This window comes from Coffea eugenioides, chromosome 2 (assembly GCF_003713205.1).
Source record: "Coffea eugenioides isolate CCC68of chromosome 2, Ceug_1.0, whole genome shotgun sequence".
In the NCBI taxonomy this organism is placed as follows: Eukaryota; Viridiplantae; Streptophyta; class Magnoliopsida; order Gentianales; family Rubiaceae; genus Coffea; species Coffea eugenioides.
Genome location: NC_040036.1, coordinates 23440324 through 23463728, shown reverse-complemented (window position 1 = coordinate 23463728; position 23405 = coordinate 23440324). Strand labels below are relative to the sequence as shown.

At 34.6% G+C, this 23405-nt stretch overlaps 3 protein-coding genes across 4 annotated transcripts; 2 read left to right on the top strand and 1 right to left on the bottom strand.

The window, feature by feature from the left end:
- The first annotated feature begins 4005 nt into the window (after positions 1 to 4005).
- On the top strand, positions 4006 to 6582 carry LOC113759281 (WAT1-related protein At1g25270-like). Its single transcript, XM_027301847.1, has 7 exons — positions 4006 to 4205; positions 4680 to 4742; positions 5242 to 5358; positions 5473 to 5737; positions 5859 to 6020; positions 6153 to 6304; positions 6405 to 6582. Exons 1-7 carry the CDS (start codon positions 4006 to 4008, stop codon positions 6580 to 6582), a joined length of 1137 nt encoding a protein of 378 aa, XP_027157648.1.
- Positions 6583 to 7476: 894 nt separating this feature from the next.
- LOC113759280 (pentatricopeptide repeat-containing protein At5g15340, mitochondrial-like) lies at positions 7477 to 9184 on the bottom strand. The gene has a single exon (XM_027301846.1). The coding sequence runs from the start codon at positions 9182 to 9184 to the stop codon at positions 7574 to 7576; it is 1611 nt and encodes a 536-aa protein (XP_027157647.1). The 3' UTR covers positions 7477 to 7573.
- A 7865-nt stretch (positions 9185 to 17049) lies between these two features.
- LOC113763054 (tubby-like F-box protein 8) lies at positions 17050 to 22140 on the top strand. 2 transcript variants are annotated; one of them, XM_027306738.1, is made up of 6 exons: positions 17050 to 17451; positions 17896 to 17944; positions 18696 to 19157; positions 19334 to 19421; positions 19922 to 20054; positions 21162 to 22140. In XM_027306738.1, the coding sequence occupies exons 3-6, from the start codon at positions 18810 to 18812 to the stop codon at positions 21868 to 21870; spliced, it is 1278 nt and encodes a 425-aa protein (XP_027162539.1). In that variant the 5' UTR covers positions 17050 to 17451; positions 17896 to 17944; positions 18696 to 18809; the 3' UTR covers positions 21871 to 22140. The 2 variants fall into 2 exon arrangements, with proteins under 2 accessions (XP_027162539.1, XP_027162540.1); XM_027306739.1 differs by having other exon boundaries at positions 17887 to 17944.
- Positions 22141 to 23405: the final 1265 nt, after the last annotated feature.

Below are 23405 nucleotides of genomic sequence, written 5' to 3'. Positions count from 1 at the left end.
AGAGAGGGAAAGGGCAACCCAGGACCTGGGTTGTGTGGCCCTCCCTGTTCGTAAACTACAATTAATCTGTTTAGGTGAAATTAAATAGAGATATATTACATCGTATGTATACTATTCAAGTAAAATTAAATAGATATATACATGGATTTAAAAATAAAAAATTATTCGTATACATAGTCAATGAGAGATGAAAAAATTCATTTTATGAAATGTGAAGGATGAAAAAATTCATTTTGTGAAATGTAAGAGACGAAACAATTCATTTTATAAAATATGAGAGACTATGAATTGGATTATGTAAAATTTGATTTGATAATTTTGCCCCTAAAAAATGATCTTATGCAAAGCACGTAGTGAATTCTGATCAAAATTAGTCAGAAACTTAGGTAAGGACCAAATTTGATCAATGTGAATTTATAAGGGATGTAAAATTACACTTTTAAAAGTGAAGAGCGAAAAAATTATTTTGCAAAATGTGAGGGACGTTTTGAACGTTTTTACTTTCAAAAAATTGTAATGCAATCAAGATCTTTTAGTCTAAAGACTTAAATAGAAACATAGCTCTATTCCATAGATCATAAATTTACTTATCTCACGTATGATTGGTGTGGTCAGACATTTCTAATCAGTAGAGTTCCCAAGGTTCCATGTTTTACAACTAATGGTATTGTATGTCCAAATTTTGTGTGAGATTCATGCGGCTCCTTACACATATAATGATGAAAGATTAAAATGAAAGAGTTCAATTAAGGAGTAAAATCACGTATCTTGTAAAGCTAGGGCTGATGGGTAAATCTTACATCTTTCTTGTTACAGGGAAATATTACAGTCCCTTTTGAATATCATATGCATAAGTAAAATTTACTGTTAGACAGTGAAAGAAGTATTATTGATCCTTAGATTTAATATGGGTAAATGACATGTTTCATCGTTCACGTTTTGCAAAAATATTCTTTTCATTCCTCACTTTTAAAACAAAGCAAATTCGTTCCTGACATTTAAAAATTTAAGTTATTTTATCTCTGAACCCAACTTTCAATCTGAATCAAACCATCTAATAATTTAGTAATAAATTTTGAAGGTTGAATTAATAAATCATTTGGTTAACTCTATCACATTCATATGATATTTATTGAACCAAAAAAGAAAAAAATAAAAAAGTTATAACATAAAAAGGCCGTTCTTTATCTTGGAATAGTATAATTTCTTTTTTGGATAAATCTTTTCATGCATCATTAGTAAATACACTTGCGAGTAGATGTATACCATACAAATAAAGTTTGGTGTTTAAATTTAAATTGAAATGATGTGACAGGTCAGTGTATATAATGACAATGTAGGAAAGATTGATCCTTTTTTTTATGTTATAATTTTTTATTTTTTGTTTTGAATTCATTAAATTTCACGTAGATATTAAGTTGAGTTAACCAAGTAATTTATCAATTACACCCCCTAAATTTATATTCGGGTTGTTAGGTGGTTAGATTCAGATTGAAAGTTGATTTCAAGGATGTAATAGTTTTAGTTTTTAAATGTCAAGAACGAATTTGTTTCATTTTAAAGTGAGAGACGAAAAAAATATTTTAGTGAAATGTGAAGAATGAAACATGTCATTTTCCCATTATTTAAACTATTTATCTTTAGTGAAATATACAAGTTAAGGGAATACTATCCAAAGAGACCACAAAATATTCCCTTGTCATGGGGTCTAAGAAATAAATTAAAGACATGCTTTTTAAATGTAAGAATCAAGAATATTGGAATCATAAAAGCTCATAAATTAATAGCACGTTAAAAATTGAAAAGAAAAATAGTGCAAATAAGTACATACACCATCGTACCACGGGGAATTACTTGTTTAGAAGTGAGATTGACACAACATACACTAGAATACAGAACCTTATACTATAAGCATACGTGGAAAATTATTTAGTAAATCGACAGTAAATTGATGAGTTGCAATGCATCATCCTCCAATTGCAATTTTAGCGACTCATAGTTTTGAAAGTTGAATGTTACTTGAGGAAGAATCAAAAAGATTTTGCAGAATGCTAATCATCATTGTGTACACAAGTTCAATTTAGTTTGCACATTCGTTCCTCTTGATATCTAATTCAATGCACTTTCATCATGTCATTTTCTGAACACCCCTCTACTTAGACCATGATTTCTTGAGGTATATTATATTTGATCAACCCACAAGAGCACCAGCTTCAAGCTGATCCAACTATAGGCCTTTCTGAGGAGAGCCAAATTCCAATTTTTCTTCTAGGAGTGACTTACTTCAAATGTATGCCAACGCTGCTGTGTACTTTTATTCTCCTAGTATTTGATAGAAAGCGGTGCAAGCTAGCTATCTTCTAACTTCATAATTTCTTGCCATCCCACAGGTCCACAACGTGTAGTAAAACACTAGGAAAGCAAAAATCATATATTCACTTTCAGATTCCAAAAAAAGAGAAGTTGATCAGCAATAGTTTTCCTAAAGAACACACTAGAACATTACTACGTACATAATTCCCAAGAATTCCAAAGGTAATAAAATACACGAACTTCAATTACAGCTTTCATGCCTTAAATATCAGCATTAAGTCATGTAGTATTTTCGGACTTTGGAGTGGCTTCACCTACTTTATTAATTTCACTTGGTGCATCGTGTAGACATGTTTCCATCCCACCGCTCAAGAGCTTCTCAACTTTTGGAATTCACAAAATAGATGGGTATACCATTTATATCCATTTAATAAATGGGTATGGGTATATCCAATTAAACATCATGTAAAATTATACGTATCTTTAAAATTTGTTTGCATGCTATTAACAAGAAATGACTGTATTTATTATTATTAGATTGGTAAGAAATTTAAATGTATTGCTTAACACTCACTAAAAGTTGAATTTAAATTTATAATTATTTTTAAATGAATATAAATTGATGAATCAAATCAACTCATTACCCATCAATTAAATTGGTTTAACTGAATACCCATTCAAAATTAATGGACGGGTTTGGGCTGATTCTTGATGGGTGCGTTTGAGCAAGTCAACATAATTGGATTGTTATGAACACCTCTAAAATTATGCCACATATATTTAAATCCGTTAAAAGTAATCAAAGTCATATATACTACCTATAAAATAGGTATCCTAAAAGTTTTCAATCATAAAAAAAAAATTGTGTAGTAGCATCAGATTTTGGTAATTGTGGGGGAAATTTCTAAGGTTGGAAAGGCTCGGCAACCAGCATTCGCCGTTATGGTAAGAGTCCGAAGAGCATTAACTCTTGTCTACCTTTTTGTGGTAAATTAGTGGTAAGGCCCCTTTAATTCTTAGTGGTTTGGGGTGAATTGGTGGAGTAGAACGTAGGCTGTGACGTACGGTTAATCGTACAGCTATCATCCATGAATCTAATACTAACAATCTCAATGTAAAGTGTAAACAATAAAAAGAAGAAGAAATTCCAAGAAAGAAGAAGAAAACAGCCATCAGCCATGCAACCTCGGAGACGTCTGCTTATTGCTATCTTCTCTTCTGTCTGCAGTGCAGTCCAGCCAGCCAAGGGTTATTCAATCTTTTGCGCACGCGTCACCATGCCCTGTTACACTTGCAAATCAAGAAGAGAAAAACGAAGAAAACCCCCCACCTGCTTTCTGACGTGGGGAAATAGCAAAGTTCTTGATTACACTACAATAAATAGCTGTACTCTGTAACCCTCCATGCATGTTTAGCAACCCTTTCACCAGCCTATATAAAGCCTTCTTGGCTTCCTCCACCGATAAACCCAACCCCTCTCAACCCCATCTGTACGTCTCAACCCAACTAATTCTCCCTCACCCTGTTATCTATATAAATAGTGACGAGGAATACGTAAACCCGTTAAGACTGCATCTTTCACTAATAAAATAACATTAAAAAATCAAGAAAAAAGAAAAGCAAGAAAGAAGCGAGAAATTGTGATTTTCTTGCTTGTTTTTTCTTGCTCAAAGACTTGAAGATTAGAAAATGATGACAGTGGCGAGGTTCTGCAATAGGCTTCATGGGATGAAGCCAACCATGATGATGGTAATGGTTCAAGTAGCACTGGCGGGAGTGAATATATTCTACAAATTGGCAGCAAATGATGGAATGAGTATGAGGATCATGGTTGCCTACAGGTTTATGTTCGCCGCTGCTGCGGTTGTTCCTCTTGCCCTCTACTTCGAAAGGTAATCCTCCTGTGTCTTTCCGTCGTCTACTTCAAGTTCATATCGAAGGTGTTTAATTTAATTCCTGCAAGCTATATATTTTAATTATCGCTCTTTTCCAACCGGACAATCTTTCTGAGTTCAAAAAAGTACCATCCCTTTTGCCTGATCTTTGAAAGTACTACTGTTCTTAAACCTGTTTTCCACGTACGGCCTTTCCAAAGTGATAAAAGAATCGAGAAAGTCCTTCACTTTGTCTTCCGGATGGAGAAATGCGATCTTTACTGCATTCCAGAATCGATGAGATTGAGCTGAACATAAACAAATCAAGAATACTTGTTTTTCGTGTTATTTTTAAATTACTAATTAATCAAGAATAATCCGGACGTTGGATACTTTTATAAGAATTTCCTTGACGAGCATCATTTCAAGTAGAAACGCATGCACGAGGAAACTTTGAGAAACATCAACCAATTTTGTGTGTTATCTATGCAGGAATAGCAGGCCGAAATTAACGTGGATGGTTCTTTTCGAAGCATTTCTTTGTGCATTTTTCGGGTATGTGGGAATCCGGCCTACTGTTACATCGATGTCCATTCTCATGGCAAACTTTTGGGGCATAATTAGCAAAATCGCTCTAATTTTACACTCAAATATAGCAATTAAAGATTGAATTAATGAAGGAGCCAGCAGAATTTGATAAATTCACTGACACGCAGCACTTCTGTGTTCGTACAGTATTTGTTATTAGTGACTCTTTAATGTTAAGGAAGAAAATGGAAAGAAAGTTAATCAATGGTGAGATTAATTTACTATTTCTTTCCATTTATGGTATAAGTTTCTTTTCTTTCTTTCCATTTTTTTTTTTTTTTTTTGGTGTTTCTCCCCTTTGCATAAGGAACTAGTAGTTCTGGTGGTTGGTTGATTCATATGTGAGACAACTTTTGACTATTTTTAGATACCGGCAAACTTGTCACATGCGACTGGAAATCGATGGTGGTGAAGAGTACACTTGTAAAGCTCTAAAACTAAACTCACTAATCAGCTCTGCATGCAGGGGATCATTGGCCCAAAATTTGTATGGACAAAGCATAATAATGACGTCAGCGACCTTTGCTTCAGCAACCACGAATCTGATTCCGGCGCTAACGTTCATCATAGCTGTATTTTTCCGGTAAATGTTTTCTGAAATCTAAATGTATTACTAGTAATCTGTCAACAGCTGGAAGGCATCACACCACACCGTTGATCTTCTAATCATCAATTAATTTTGATCAACCACAATTAGGTTGGAGAAGTTCGAACTGAAAACCAAGGCGGGCAAAGCAAAAGTGACAGGAACATTAATATGTTTAGGTGGGGCAATGTTGCTTACGTTTTACAAAGGAGCTGAAATCAATCTGTGGTCAACCCACCTTGGACTTCTGCACGAGAACAACCGCCTTCACGCTGGACACTTGGCAGCGTCCCATCAAAATTCCAGGAATCACATTCTAGGTCCACTTCTTGCAATATCTAGCTCTTTCTCTGCTGCACTGTCTTTGATTTTTCAGGTACCCTTTTTTCGATTCTCTTCTTCTGAAACTAATTTCCATATGTTTTTTTTCTTAGCCATTTGTTCTGAGCAAGAAATATATTCATTGGTTGTGATCATTTGAACGTGTATCATAATAGGCTAAAATGAGTGAGAGGTACCCTTGCCATTATTCGAGCACAGCTCTAATTTGCTTAATGGGATCTCTGCAAACTGTAATTTTTGCGCTTTGTGTGGAAAATAACCGCTGGAGTGAGTGGAAATTGGGTTGGAACATCAGACTCCTCGCAGTATCCTACTCGGTATGTTTAATTTTTAGTTCGACTCTTATTGCAGGAAATTGAAACAAAATGGTCATTCAATTTATTGTCCATATCATTACGAATCACCGAATTATGCAGTTTCCAAGTTTTACACTTTCCTTGTTCTTGCAGGGTACAGTGGCTTCAGGAATAATGATAACAGTTACAATGTGGTGTGTAAGGATGAGAGGCCCTTTATTTGTGTCCGTGTTTAGCCCTCTTATGCTTATACTCGTCGCGATAGCAGGCTCCTTATTCCTCGACGAGAAGTTGCACCTGGGAAGGTAAATGTTTCCTCTTTTCTTCTCAGTATTTTGGTTGTTGTCACAAGAACAGTTTAATGTATTTTCTTCTGTGTTTCTATGACGCTCGAACTTGTTCCAGTGTGCTGGGAGCATTTGTAATAATCGTTGGCTTGTACTCGGTGCTATGGGGGAAAGGCAAAGAGATGAAAAGAATCAGCCAGTTGATGCCAACTTGCGAAAAAACTGATGAGCAAATTGAGATGACTGCCGAGCCGGACAAAAATGCAAAGAGTTGCAGTATGATGGCTTGGGGTTAGTCCCAATTTTCTCCCAACTTCAGATCCCGAAGCATTAGATACTGATCCAGAAGTTCATTTAGAAGAGGGAATATCCACTCCTGATGGGAAGGCCTAGAAATGAACCAACTTTTGCTTCCAAGTTTTTGGATGGTATATTTTATTGCAAGAAAGCTCAGTTTACGTGTCTCTCAATATCCAGATTTGTACTAGTAATTTTGCCTTTTGGTGAAAATAACCTGTATTGACAGAGACACCTATTATCTTCTTTTTTTTTTTTTTTGGGAAAATTTAGTTTAGCCCAGGCAATCTTATCACTAATCACTAATTAGGATTCCGTTCTCTCTCAATTGTACTTCTTCACAGCCCAAATGAATTTCTTTTGATTAATCAATTGAATTTCTTGCTACTACTTTATCTTTACATTTGGATTGATTCGTACATGTATCCCATAAATAACAACTCTTAAAGTCTTTCTTGGCCAAAAAAAGTCGAGGTACCTTTATTTTAATGGTGCAACCTATCCATAGAGAACTGGTTACAGTATTGATTTAACTGTGAATCCAGGTATAGATCGCTATATTTCGAACCATATTGTTTTTCATCAAATAAACAATCGTGATATCCCTACCAGTTAACTGCATCAATTTCGTCCCTTAAAAGAATGATGCGATCCTTATTTTAGTGGGATTTGTAACAATACTTATTGTCCCCTTGATGACTTCGAATACCAGTACATTCCGATTGTCCGAGGTCTGCTCCGGCAGTCCCACCACAGTTCATTCACGAAAATATGATCACAAAAATCCAAACCAGAAGCTAACCCTTTGCTATTTATAGTGAAGCTCAATGTCCCAGTTCATCTAAACTCAACAGTAGCAAGGCATTATCGAATGCACTATGTTATCCTTTTTGCTTAGAGTTGATACAGTTCTTGTAAACTCTTCTGGCCCTTCTGCCATTCTGCGTCTGTGTGGCTCCTTCATATCCATACAGAATATATCTGCACAATTTAAGCTTGATAAGAAGTATTACTAAATTTTACGTCTTCAATTCGTCCAACACGAGGTATACTCCTGATCGGTGGGTAAGATTTTTCCCCTGCTGTAGACCGTCCAATTTTGCCACCGAAATGAACCGAACTCATTCCTGGCACCCTTCTAATGCCCCTCATTTTAAGAACCCCTCTGAAAGAGTCAGCCTTCTCAGGCTTATCTACTGAGGCATACATGTTAGAAAGCAAAACATGATATTCTACGTTTTGCGGATACATTTGAAGTAGCTCTTGCATAACTCTTTCCCCCAACTCTAGCTTTCTATGGACAATACAGGAACCTAAAAGAGATCCCAACACAAACTCATTAGGTTGCATTGGCATTCCCATTATCATAGTCTCAGCTTCTTCCAGATGTCCAGCCCGACCCAAAAGATCCACCATACAAGCATAGTGCTCCATTGAAGGCTTTATCCCATACCTACATTCAAGGTTTGAGAAAAAAACTCGACCTTGATCAACTAAACCTGAGTGACTGCAAGCACATAAGAGAACTGTGAAAGTCACATCATCGGGATTGACCTCCATTACCATCTGATCAAACATATCTAAAACAACGCTACCCTTTCCATGCACTGCAAGACCGTTTAGCATAGCGTTCCACATGGCCACATTCCTATGATGCATTGCCTCGAATACTCTACAAGCGGCAGCTATCCCGCCACATTTAGCATACATGTCAATCAAAGATGTAGCGACCATAACGTCCATTTGATTTCCCATCATTTTAAGTGAATGGAGATGCAACCACCTGCCCATCATAACATCCCCCGATCGGGTACAAGCCGATAACAATGAACAGAGTGTAACAAAGTTCAAATCTAGCCCATGATCAAAGAGCATCTCCTTGAGCATTTTAAAAGCCTCCCCAGCACACCCATTCTCAACATACCCCGTGATCATTTTCGTCCAAGCAATCTCATTTCTCTCTGGCATCTCATCAAAGACTCTCCTCCCACTTTCCAGACATTCCCATTTCATCACAGCATCCAAAAGAACCGTCCAAGAAACAGCACTCCTTTCACTCATCTCATCGAAAACCCGCCTCGCTTCACGCATTAATCCACATTTCGCATACATACTCATAGCCGCATTGCAAGCCTTCATGCTATTATAACAGAAACCCATCTTGACCAGGCAAACATAACCTTGATACCCCAACCATTCATCACCCAATTTCGCACAAGCACAGAAGAAAGAGACCAGCGTAATTTCGTCAACTGGAACTCCAATACTTCTCATAGTGATGAACAAATTGAGGGTTTCGCCAGGCAGTCCATCTCGAGTATAACAGTTCATTAGGGTAGTCCAATCAACTGTGTCTTTATGCGAGCGGGGAATTTCGTCGAACACCTTGCGCGCAGAGTAAGAATTACAGCAGGCAGCGTACAAGTGGAGGACGGTGTTGCGGAGGAATGAGTTTGGGGCAGATAAGGCCAGCAGACCGCTGGTTATGGCTGTGGCGTGGAGCTTCTGGCCCACGCCCAAATCTGGGTGGCGCGCGGCGGACCTTAGAAGAGCTCGGTAGTGACGAGCCAGTGATGAGATATGGCGGGCACATTCGACCATCCTGAAACATTATGTACGCGGACATAGACGTAACCAGATCAAGATGCATGCTCGATGCTTAGCTGCTAGTAAGTGCTAAGACGAGTCTTTAGAGTCTTGAGTTGGGCTGCCAAAAGTTTCAGATTCTAGCGCTTCAACTCATTATGTAGACTTGAGAGCCTTTCCTTAGCATCTGCCACTAGATACAATTTTATTGTCATTATTATTCATTGATTTGTCGAATGAATGTTTCAGTGTTTGTTTAAGAGTGTTTTTTATTTTTTTTTGGGTGTTTGAATAATGTACCTAAAGGGTTAATTTAGTGCCTATGAGACGTGAAGCCCAGTCAAAGTTTGGGCTGAGCTGGTCTCAACTTTGGGAAAAAAATTATTTGGATTTGTTTGGTTAGCCCATTATTTGAAAAAAATGATTCATTTGCATGAGTATATGCATGTTTTTTAATCAATTTTTTTTCAACCATTACTTTTTTATCTTACGTACATCATATCACAAAGAACGCTTTAATATCATTCTAAAAATTTTGCCTAATAATCCATTGTATATATATTCCATGCCAACACAAAAAACATGCTGATTCTTTACCCAACTCGATGAAATTTTTTTTTCTTTTTTAATATCCTTAGTTACATAAGGATTCAGATATAATTTCAATTTTTTTTAAAAGGAAAAAAAGAGAATATGAATAATAAAATAAATATAAGTATGAAACTTAAAAGGAAAGAATAGAGATTTCCCTCTAATTAATAGTGATTGGGAAAATGTGCATTATACGCATGTGTGTTAGTTATCTCAAATATAAAACTGCAGGCGGAAAGCGACTTTTGATGATGAGAAAAAGAAAGCGTACGCAGCATGGGGCTGCAGGCCATCATTCATCTCACCAGCAATACTCCCTCCACCAGGGACACATTACCTCCTTTTTCTCTCTTCTTCTATTAACTATTCCTAGTCAAATACAAATACAGTCACCAGGGTTGCAATAATACAAATACAATCATTAGGTTGTAAACTGAGCCGAGTGAAATCCAACTTTAATTTTAATTTAATCGAATCAAGTTTTGATTTAATTTTAGGGATAATTACAGAAACCTCCCCTGAGGTTTCTGACATTTACACTGACCTCCCCTGTGGTTTGAACAATTACACTAACCTCCCCTGAGGTTACTAATCATTTGCAAATTCAGTCCAAACTATTAAAATATTGTTTTAGGGAGTGCAATTAGAAATTTTTACCAAATTTGTCCTTTGTACTACATGTCCAATGAATGACAAAGTACTACAAATCAATTAACAATTAATAAACTCTAAGGAGTATAGTTTATAGGCAAATACGCATTACCTATTTAAAGTACCGGCTCTTTACGGATATTTTATTTTCAAACATTTAATTTATGATAAATATATCAATATTTGTAAGTAAAATTCAAAAAGTGTTACAGTACTATTCTTGCAAAAAGGAAATCGGTAAGTTATTTATTTAATATAAATTAAATATTTTTTAAAAAAAGAAATAGCCCATAAAATATTAATTTTTTATGATTTTCATCCATTACATGAGTAAACTATTCGTTTTTTATGTGTATTTTATTATGAATCATTTAATTTATGTTAAATACATAAATATTTGTAACTAAAATTGAAAAAGTGTTATATTAATATTTTTACGGAAGAGAGATTGGTAGGTTTTGTATTTAACAAAAATTAAATATTTGAAAGTAAATACAACTATGTATTTGAGCGTAAATATTTGTATTAAATTAAATGTTTGAAAATAAAATACCCATAAAGAACCGGTACTTTAAATAGTTACCGGTTCTTTATGGACAAACACGCATTACTCATTTAAATTACCGATTTTTTACGGGTATTTTACTTTCAAACATTTAATTTATGATAAATATATCAATGTTTGTAAGTAAAATTCAAAAAAGTGTTACAGTAATATTCTTGCAAAAAGGAAATCGATAGGTTATTTATTTAATATAAATTAAATATCTTTTTAAAAAAAGAAATGACCCATAAAGTATTAATTCTTTATGGCTATCATTCATTACATGAGTAAAGTATTGGCTCTTTATGGTTATTTTATTCTGAATCATTTAATTTATGTTAAATACATAAATGTTTGTAATTAAAATTGAAAAAGTGTTATATTAATATTTTTACGGGAACAAAGATTGGTAGTTTTTGTATTTAACAAAAATTAAATATTTGAAAGTAAATACAAATCTGTATTTGAGCGTAAATATTTGTATTAAATTAAATGTTTGAAAGTAAAATGCCCATAAAGAGCCGATACTTTAAATAGATAATGCATATTTGCTTATAAACTATACTCTTTAAAATTTATTAATTGTTAATTGATTTGTAGTACTTTGTCATTCATTGGACATGTAATACAAAGGACAAATTTGGTAAAAACTTCTAATTTCACTCCCTAAAACAATATTTTAATCGTTTGGACTGGATTTGCAAAGGATTAGTAACCTCAGGGGAGGTTAGTATAATTTTTCAAACCACAGGGGAGGTCAGTGCAAATGTCAGAAACCTCAGGGGAGGTTTCTGCAATTATCCCTTAATTTTATCTAATTCAAAATCAAGTTCGAACTTGACGAGCTTTCAATGTAAAATTCGAGATCGAGTTCAACTTCAAATTCAAGCTTAGTCGAATTCGTATTCGAGTCTACTCAAATTTAAAAAATAAAAAACAATTATTCCATTTTTTTTAAATGAATAAAATAGTCATTTTTCTTTAATAAATAATAAAAATATTATGTATATATGTAATTTCAGTATTAAAATGAAATTATATATAGACTATTTTCCTTAATAAATAAAAAAATATTAGGGATACATATATGTAATTTCACTATAAAAATAAAATATATATTCGAGTCGATTCACGAGTTAACAAATTGAGTTTCTTTGTGTTCGAATTGAATTCGATAACTCAATTTGGTCGACTCGAACTCGATGCTAACTGAATTCAAACTGAACTTTAATCGAATCGATCTACGAGTAGTTTGCTTCGTTTGCAACCCTAATAACAGCATGTCAACTTATCGTGAAATTTTTCGTCTCAAAACAAAGAAATAGAAAATAATTAAAGTAATGACAGGAAAGCATGAAACATAGTGTGTACAAAGGACTACAGCCGCACTCTTTCAATTCAGTTGAATTTTCTTTTTTGTCGACATAGGGGTATCTGGGGCAATTCTTACGGAGCCCGACTACTTTTATGTTATCTTGTCACAGGAATGTGTGACTAAAATAATAGTAATGTAGACACTAAAGCCGTAAGTAGTTATGATGATTGCCGAATTCGACCACGTACATAATCAACATGTATCCAACATTCAATCCACACAACACAAGATTTTGGAATTTTCACCATTAAGTACTGTTCCCTTCGGTTGTTTTGACTGATGACTTTTGAGGCTTCAATATTCCGGTTGTGACAATTGGCAGTCAATTTCTTGGTTTTTTCTAGGAACTTTATATGGATATGGATAGCTGCAAAGGACGTGAGCCGTTATCGGCTAGGATTAATTTGTAGGCTGATGTTTCCACAGTTTAATTTAAGCGTGAAAACGCTCCAGTACAAAAGTTTAATAAGTTGCTCATTGCGTATTTCTTGAGGAAAATATTATTTACAATCCATTTTTTGTTATCTACACTCTCACTATTTATTTTATCATATAGTTTAATAAATAAAATTTATATGATTAGAATGATAGTGAGAATATCATTAACAAAAATGAGAGTGCAAACATTTCCCTTTCTTAATTTATTGTCTAAGAAGGGCTCAGCGTGACCGCCAATCTGCAACCAACTACTAATGTGATGGGAGATCAAAAGTTCAAAAGTTAAGAGTAATTGGTCGCCACATATTCTTATGGGATGGGAGATCAAAAGTTCAAATATCTTGCTTACCATCCAAAAGTTACCACTTAATGTGGTTTCTTTTAAATCCATATGGGTGCCTCTTGCACCCGTATGGTCCGATGGTAATTCAATTTCTATTAATTCTTCCATAATATAGATTAGAACAGGAGTAGAAATAGATGTAAATGATGATAATAGACAAAAAAAAAAAAAAAAAAAAGAGTACTGCAGGTCTGCCACTAACGGGAATTAGTCATCTAAGACGTGGCAGAGAATATCTGAAATAAGAAAAAAGGAAAAAGGAAATTACCCAAAGTCCAATCTGGTATTAGTGCACAATTATGAAGCTTGCGTTATATCGCATATATTTGTAGTATTCTTTTGGATGAACATCAGCAATACTAGTAATAGCTGGATTAGTTGGCAAATGATGCAAGACACCTCCCAAAATTGACTAGCACCAGATAAAGTTTTAAATTCGTTTACTACAAACCGTCCATTATCATATTATTATTTCAACATATAACAGAGATTCCAATTAAGCATATGCCAATTGGCATGCACCATGCAGTAATCGGGTCTTGATACGATATTCTGCAATTTCTAAGCTATTACTTACTCCGTCCCACTTTGATAGTCCTGTATTCCTTTTTCATCTGTCCCAAATTGTAGTCCACTTTCCAATTGAAGAATGTAGTTGTATTTTAATTTTCTTAAAATACCCTTATTCAATGTAAGTAGTTGTTACTATAAACTTACCCCATTTAACGAGAGTTGATTCTTTTTTTACCATCAATTCAAATTCCCATAAAGTTGTACCATATTTAATGTGAGGGTATTTTAGGAAAATAGCAATCTAAATTTACTTTTTCAACAAAATTAACTACTTTTTCTTAAACTGTGTGAAAAAAGAAACAGGACTATCAAAGTGGGACGGAGGGAGTAATTTTTTACAAGTTAAAGTCATGATGATCTGATGGCGCACGTAAACATCTAGATATACTAGAATAGTTGAGGATTTTTTTTTGTCTTCAGTTTCTTTAGAAGAAAAATGATGTGCCGATGAAATATAACGAATGAATGTATTACTACAGGAGAAACATATATTTGTTTGGACAGCTGATTATTTTCCCAAGTGTTTGGATTGTAAATTATTTGAGATATTTTTACTGTAGTATTATGTGATGTATGTGAGATAAAAAGATAATTGAGAAGATAAAAAGGTGTATTGAAAATTGTACTGGTGATGTAAGCAAATATAATTGGACAAATAATTTCCTGTCCAAATACACTAATCTTATATTATTGGACTGGACGATAAAGTAGAAGAGATTGTAGGTGCGAGATTTTGAATCCCACTTAAAAAGGAAAAGAAGGAGAAGAAGAACGAACACATTACTGACTCGCTCGCTAATGTATGGTGGAAATTGGAATGTGGCTCTTTGAAGATGATCCAAACTGCATGTTAGGTGTTTGAAATATCAAGGCAAAAGCAGTGAGCTTTTCAGATGTATTAGAAAATGGGGCTGCAAACTGCACATTCTTTGGATGCTTAGGCTGAGACTTTAGTTTTGAGAATTTGGTTTCACTTTTCCACCACTCCACTTTTGTTGATTGATGGTCAGTGCAATCAAAGTCAAGGAGTCGTTTGTTTTGTCCGTCTGCAATCTGCGTCTGTGTTTTGTCCATCTTTCCTGTGATAAAAGGGTCGCGGCCGAAAAGTTGAAAAGTAAGCCAGTAATTGCTCGATGATAAAGGATAATCTTCTTGCTTTACAAATTGAAGCACAGATATAATAATAATAATAATAATGTGCTTCAAAAAGGAGATTATCCTAGTACAGAAGACAAACGTCGGTTGCAGTAGTATGATCTTTGTCAATTGCATGATTTTTTTTTATTTTCACTTCTTACTTCTTTTTTTAAAAAAAAAAAAAATTTGATTCAAAGAAAGACTCTAAAACATTACACTGTTAAATATAAATACGTGTCACATATGCAAGAATTTAAACTTCAATTCTTACACATTCGACACGCGCTCATACCTGATGGTGTATATATACATCCTCAATATACACAAATAACCCTCGCAAATTAAAACAAATTCATTTCACAAAATCCAAATAGTTGTGAAGCGATTTGTGCCCCGTGAGTTATTACGGGTATTAATTATATGCATTTAGATGATCAAAAAAATTTAACACCACGTTACATATATGGAAAAACAGTTGAATGTCCGTTACACTTGATATTTATACTTCTTTTTATTGTAGAGGGACATTTCGCATTTGTGCTACAGACATATATCTTTCTATCAGCGTTCGTAGACAATTAAATCGTAACCGCATGATGCCAAATCAACACCTCAATCTCAATACTTAATGTTACATTGAAAAACATGAATTCAAATGCTATTCCAAATCAAAAGTTTCTTTCTTCCTTTATCTTAAATCCATCCGATGTTGGGATATATTCAGAGTTTTATTTTTGTTTTACCTTTTCTACGTCGGTATTACAATAATATTGCATCATAATTTTTTAAGGTAATCAAAGATTTTTTTTTTTTGAAGAATTGGCAGGTAGCGACGAAAAAAGATGTCTGCTGTGCAAATCTTCCCTTAGAGCGACTCTTTGATTGACAAGAGGCAGAAGTGACAGAATTGCAATCTACATAGACCCAAAAAATGAGCCAAAGAAAACAACTTCCTCTGATAAATTTCTGAGCGAGTTGAAGTCTATGCAATTAATGTCTATATAGTATATATAAAGAAAAAAGCATTGGGTTTTGTGTAAAATTTTTTGTCACTTTTTAGAATTTTAACTTTACCCTCGCAATTATTTAATTATATCTTTATTACCTTATTACATATTATTCATATTGTCAATTAATGTAACCATAACTAATTTTCACCCATAATCACCCACTAACAATAATGTAACCACCAAGTAACTAAAATTCTATTAAAAAAAACTTTTAAAAAATCGAAGTTTTTCTGTTTATGAAAATTTTATACTAAATTCTTCCGTATAAAAAGTGATTGTTCTTGCATTGCACACATATCGGACCTATCTTTATCACTAGTAATACTAATAGGATTTTTATAATTAGCATATACTAGAATTCGTTAACATACTTAAAGTCATTTAATTTATTAAATGAATATGCATAATAATTGTTGCACCCTCTATATTTAAACACTTTCTCAACTAATTATATTTTTTCTAAAAAAAATTAACACCTCAACCCTTCAGGATGAGTACCTGCTGGGTACCTATTAGTCAAATCATAACAGTAAAGTCACACGCTATGGTTGAAAGACGAATTAACCTATTCGATGATCAAATAAAGTTCGATTCACTAAGAGTTTATTCGAATTTAATTCGCTAACTAATCAACTCAAACTTGAACAGTATTTTATATTCACTAAACTTTCAAACTGAACTCGAGTATAGCTTAATTAGTATAAAATTGGAACTTTACTTATAAAAGGTTCGACTCGGTAAAAGTGCATTTGAGCTTAGATGATTTAAATAACTAAACTAAAATTGTGAACAAAATTTTAAACTCATTAAAATAATCAAACAAATTTCAACACTAGCAATGGTTGTAGCCATTTCCTGGCACAATTTGCTGCCAAACTAGTTAAGAATATTGAATGGAAAAATAATTTTCCAACGTGGCTAATAAATCTAGCAAGAAAGGATATGGGATAGCTACCATTTTTGTAATTAATTCTTGTATTATCAAGTGTTAATCGCTCTAAAATGTTATTGTTGGAAAAAAAAAATTTCAACACTGGCACGTTCAATTTAAGTTGTCTCGTACACGCTCGACACCAAACCGGAAAAAGTCAAAAAACGCCCTGTTTGGTCATTGCTTGGTATCCCAGCTTTCTGATCACGTAGTGGCCAAATATAATAGGCCTTTGCCCATTTCACCTAATAAACAAACAATAAAGCATGCAGGGACTCTCTCTTTAACTACATATCTTTAATATGTACTCCATTTTTTTTTACTACTAATTCATTTTCTTTTCTCCTCCTTTGTTCTTCTTCTTGCTTATCTCTCTCTGGTTCGTTGAACTACATTTAATGGCACTTCTGAGTCCGTGTTAAGGAAAGAGAGAGATAGTTAGTATGTGAATGTGTGTTCTTGTGTGTGTATTAGTGTGTGTGATTGGAATAGAAGGTGAAAGTGGGTAATACAACCAATATACATGTAACTGGGGGGTCTGACCCACTTCTTATTTTTGTGATCTGCTTCTGCTTCTTCTTCTGGGTTTGAAAAGTTTATCAGAAAACTTTCCCATGTGAATGTGAACAGAGACAGAGAGAGAGACATTCATTCATTCATTCACCTGGGCTTGGCTGACTTTCTTTCAGGTACAGATCTATCATCCCGTCTTTCTTTGGCCTTTTTCTTCTTCAGATCTTAAATTAATGCTCTGTCCATCTCACGCTTGCGTCAAGTTCTTATCTTTATTCTTTTCTTCTACTTAGAACCTTTTTATCACTAATGGCTTTCATTTTGTGGTTCGAGTACAATCACTGTAAATATTTTTCTACAAGTGAATTTCTTTTTCCTTGGTTAGAGTCATTTTTGACTTTTTTTTTTCTATTTTCGCTTAATCTTTTGGGTCAAAGGGGGGATCATGGGATTTTAGGCTGCGTATTAAAGTTTGAATTTTGAAGCCTTTTTTGTATTTTTAAGTTTGGTTGGCTTAATTTATGGGGGAAAATTTTGGTAAAGTTTGTGGCTTTTTTGGATTTCTAGCTTCGATTGGTAAACCCTTTCGACAATTAATGTTATTTTTGTAGTTATTGCAGATCTTCAAGGAGTTACAAAGCCTTGTTCAGTTTACAGCTCTTTAGAAAGGTGAGTTTTGGCCAAATGTTATTGCAGAATAAATGTCGGAATAATAACAGGTTTTGCTAGAAAGAGACATGGATGAAACCTGTAGGCACTAACACTACTGAACTGCCGAGGCCATGTTTGGTTTAGATTTGTAATCTGTAGTTTGTTTGGCTTGATTTAGATTAATAGTCCTCAAGAGCTCTACAACAATATTGGTAAAGAACCAAGTTGCTGATATGTTTTAAGGTTCCTTTGTTGAAGCAGTAATTTTTTTGATGCTCTTGTTGATACTGTTGACCTCTGTGTTCATATCTTTGTAGGAAGTACTCAAAATCCCGTAACTTGGGTGAGTTATGGAGATTCTTGAATTATTTCTTCCTAGAGTGGAATTGCTTACCTTAACTAGTATCAGTTTGGAATTGTTACTTGTACAAGGAAACATATGTTACTTACTCTCAAACAGAAGCACACAATAAATCTGTACTTGTATATATGTTTGACCCCGAGTAGCTGGTTCTCAACTTTTCTCGTGTGAGTGGCAAAGAGGGAGCTTATCTAGATCTACTTTAATAACCTATAAAAGTTTCATCTGATACAAGTTCTGTGATCTTTTTCACTTTGTGGTCCATGTGAGGCTGCCTTTTTCTACTACTCTTTTTCTTTTCTGTTCTTTTCTTTTCTTCTATATTCTTTTTCTCTTTTTACCTTTCTCTTTTCCTTTTGGCTACTAAATTTTGTGGCTGAAACATGATTTTCTTTTGCTTATTTCCAGTCAGATTCACATGTCAAGTGGGAGATAGTAAATTGGAAAAGAGGCATATCCAGAGGCTAGAGAATAGTATTGGTTATTTGTCACTTAAGTTCTTGCCTCTACATTGGGAACTAGATGTCGTTCCGCAGTATAGTTAGTGATGTAAGAGATAGTTTTGGGAGCCTATCGAGACGGAGTTTTAATGTAAGATTACCTGGCCATCATCGGGGGAAGTCTCATGGTTCATTTCATGATTCAAATGAACAGCCTTTGGTAATTCAAAACAGCCGTTGGGCTAATCTTCCACCGGAGCTACTCTTTGATGTAATTAGAAGGCTAGAGGAGAGTGAGACTACGTGGCCAGGGCGTAAGCATGTCGTGGCTTGTGCTGCCGTATGCAGGTCATGGAGGAGTATGTGTAAAGAAATTGTAAAAAGTCCAGAATTTTGTGGGAAGCTCACTTTTCCAGTTTCTCTTAAGCAGGTATATTTGTTTCTTTTTTCTCATGTCTCAGCCATGCAATCAATGGCATGTTACTTTTTACATTGAAGTGTTACCTGAATTTGGCAATTCTTTTGATTATCTTTTTGCTCTACAATGTAGTATACAACATTAAGTAGCTTAACTGATACTGAGTCTTCATCCATTTGGTTTTCCAGCCAGGGCCTCGTGATGGAACTATCCAGTGCTTCATCAAAAGGGATAAATCTAATCTAACATACCATCTTTTCTTGTGTCTTAGTCCTGGTAAGCATTACTTTCAGCCCTTGTACTAGAATCTACTTTTGCTTTAGAATGAAGATCTTTGTTGAATGATCGAGTTAGTTTTCGCTATCAATACTCCTTTTCGTTTTGTTTTAAAATCTGATATTCAGTTCAGGAATATCTAAAGCACAAAATTCAGTAATAATTTCAAAGTAATAATTCAGGAATTGCCTTCTTTCAGTAATAATTTCAAAGTTGCAGTTTAAGAAGGAAAACTTGGAGAGACAAATTTAGGGACCACTTCATTTTTACACCATATATGTGAATGTTTTTCCAATGTCTATAGTTGCTACTGGTCGCAGTATTTTACTTGTATTTGTTGCATGTTATTTGAATGTTTAATTTACTAACTATTGCATTAAGTATACTTGGCTAGCCTGCAAATGCATGGAGTTAAATTATTCTTTTACCGCAATATGTGTGCACTTAAGTTTCTTCTTTTGGTTGGTTGTGTTTAACTGTGATTGCAATTGAATTTACAGCTTTGCTAGTTGAAAATGGTAAGTTTCTTCTCTCCGCAAAACGTACTCGGCGAACTACCTGCACGGAGTATGTTATCTCAATGGATGCAGATAACATTTCGAGATCAAGCAGCACATACATTGGAAAGCTAAGGTTTGGTCCATTTATTCCTTTGTACACGTTTAGTGTTCTGAATTGCCTCAAAACTGAGAGGTTTTTCAGAAGTAAAGTTAGATAAATAAGAATTGGATTCTTTCAGAAAATTCAAATGTCCAGCATCTATTTCACTCTATCTGAAACTTGCAGATTCCTGTTTCTTATTGTTCTTCTGCTCACTTAGCATATTCTGGGTATTTTGCATCAATAGAGGCTTTTTAGGCCAAACACCATTGCTAAAATTTTAATTCCAGACAAAACAACATCCCCATTCTTGAAAAGAGGCATCAAAATAAACATTATACTAAATTAAGCTAAAGTCCCCCAATTTTTTTAGGCTATAAGATATTATCTTCTTGCAACATGTGAAAGGTAAATTTTATAGACTTGTGCAAAGGGTAATCTCTTTGAAGATTTGTGGCAAGTTCAGAAAACCTACAGGTAAAAATTAAAAGTCACGGTTTGCGAGAGTTTGTACAAAAGCACATAAACAGATTTCTGGTCAGAAAATGGTTAATGAAGTTCTTTTTTTTTGGGGGGGGAGGGGGTGTAAGTGGGAGATTTCGAACCCGAGGCCTCTCACTGACGCTCCCTCCCTCCATACCCCACCCAACCCATCTCTCCCCTCAACTCACACTTGTTGGTCATAACATGTTATAATATTTTGATAAGCAGCAAACTGGTCGGTAGCTTTCTTCTCTCCAATCTAATGCTGACCTGTCATAGAGGGTTTTTGTGTTGAAATTGAGTTGGTTTAACTGATATATTAATGTTTTGACAAATTTCCAATGGAATTGCTACGATCTATATCCCGATATTTTTGTGTACGTGAGGAAGATTTCTTGTATGGATCTGCAATGCCTTAGACCGTAGTTGTCACTGGGCTGCTTGACTTTCAGTCAATTTGGTTTTCTGGCATTTGCAACTCTATGGATTCAACTAGTTCAAGGGATTATGCTTTTATATGTCATCGTAAATGTTGGTTTTCTTGCTAGTTTGGATTTCTTTATCTCGTTAAAGCTTGAGACACCATTTTTTTCAATTTGATGATGCATTTTTAGTACTCCAATGTGATTTTCTTCTGCAAAATCTTTTTTGTTGCAGATCAAATTTTCTTGGCACGAAATTCATAATATACGACACGCAACCTCCGTATACCTGTACAAATGTCCCTCCACCTGGGAGAACAAGCCGCAGATTCTATTCCAAGAAGGTCTCTCCAAAAGTGCCAACTGGAAGTTATAACATAGCTCAGATCACATATGAGCTAAATGTGCTGGGAACACGGGGTCCACGGAGAATGCATTGTGTAATGCAATCAATTCCAGCCTCGGCACTTGACGCTGGCGGAACGGTACCGGGCCAACCTGAGCTCCTTCCAAGGTGTCTGGAAGACTCGTTCCGGAGTATTTCTTTCTCAAAATCTCTGGATCATTCTACGGAGTTCAGCAGCTCAAGATTTTCTGATATTGGTGTGCCGGGAAATGAAGATGAGGAGGGTAAGGTCAAACCTTTAATCCTCAAGAACAAGGCACCTAGATGGCACGAACAATTACAGTGCTGGTGCCTAAATTTTCGAGGCCGGGTAACGGTGGCATCTGTCAAAAATTTTCAGTTGATCGCTGCCACCCAACCAGCTGCAAGTGCTTCAACCACCTCCCAACCAACTCAAACTGACCATGACAAAATCATCTTGCAGTTTGGCAAGGTGGGCAAAGATATGTTTACCATGGATTACCGCTATCCTTTGTCTGCATTTCAGGCTTTTGCAATCTGTTTGAGTAGCTTTGACACGAAATTGGCTTGTGAATAGGTTAAAAGATTAGGGTGTTATAACATATATATGCGGCCAAAGACAGCATGGTCGCAACGCCTTTATGTTCGCTCCATTGTATCGTAACTTTCTCATCATCATCATTAGAATTCAAGATTTGTTGTTAAATCTGTTCTGTGACTTGATTAAAATCTCTCAAGACACTCGTCAAGATACCTCTAGGCACTCGGACCATTGTAAAAACAACTCTCTGCGCCCTCTGCATCTTCACTTTCTAGTTTTAACATCATAATGCCCTTGGCTTCAGTATTTCTTTGTCAGCTTGTTCTTATATTTCGTCCTCCTGGTGTGAAGAAAGAAATGTGCAACACAATTGCATGGTTATTAGGAAGGCTTTTCTTGTAGGCCTGCATTGATAAGGAGAGAAATCAGCTGGTAATTTTAGGCGAGGGAACGCTATGAAAGCTACGATATATGTTTGTTAAAAAAGTGCTATAGGGAGGGAACGCTATAAAAATAGATTAAAAAAAAAAAAAAGTGCTACAAGTATTTCAATTATGATTGTGGATATTAGCCAGGTATTAGAAGATGCGATGTTAGCTACGTTCCTATATTTCAATTATAACATGAAACTGGAAATGTCATCATTCAACTCATTCAACATGAAGAAAATGGCTCTACTTATTTTCTAACCTACTTGACGAGTTGACGTTGTGCTCCAAAATTGTTGTATTATAGTTCAAAGGGTAAAATACAAAAAACACCTTGTGATTTGCAAAATGTTCAATTTAACTTTCTCTAATTTGAAAATCTATACTATAACTCCATATGGTTTCAACTAAATTGAAAATTGCACGGAAAGTATCTAATTTAATGGTTATACATGAAATGTCAATATTGTCCCTATATAAATGAACCCCCTATGATTTGTCGAATATTCAATTTAACTTTCTCTAATTTGAAAAATTATACTGTGACTCCCTACGATTTCAACTAAATTATAAATTGAATGGAAAGTATCTTAAATATAGTAGAGGCAATATTAATATTTCACACACAATCGTTATATTTGATGTTTTCTGTCCAATTTTCAATTTAGTCGAAATTACAGGGAGTTATAATGTAGATTTTCAAATCAAAGGGAGTTAAATTGAACATTTGTCAAATCATAGGGAGTTTTTTTATATTTTACCTTAGTTCAAAAAAGTGGAGATAAAAGAAAGAGTTTCAAATTTCTTTTAACCATTCGATGTTTGAAAAATATAAGAATATTTGCATGCTTCATGTAAATGTATAGCTAAATTAAATACTCTCACGAATTTATTTCTATGTGTGAAGAGAATGTACTGAAAGAGGCCTGTGATGTATGCTCTAAAAATAATATATGTATATATATATATTATATATAATATTATTCTGCATGTAGGTATATGTCACGCCTCTGACTCGCACGCGCCAGTCACATGATATCCGCCGTATTCTCAAATCCCGCTCAAGAATACCATAAAACATTAAACTAGACTAAATTTAGAAGGTACTAACTAGTATAACTAAATAAAGTGCAGTACAAATCT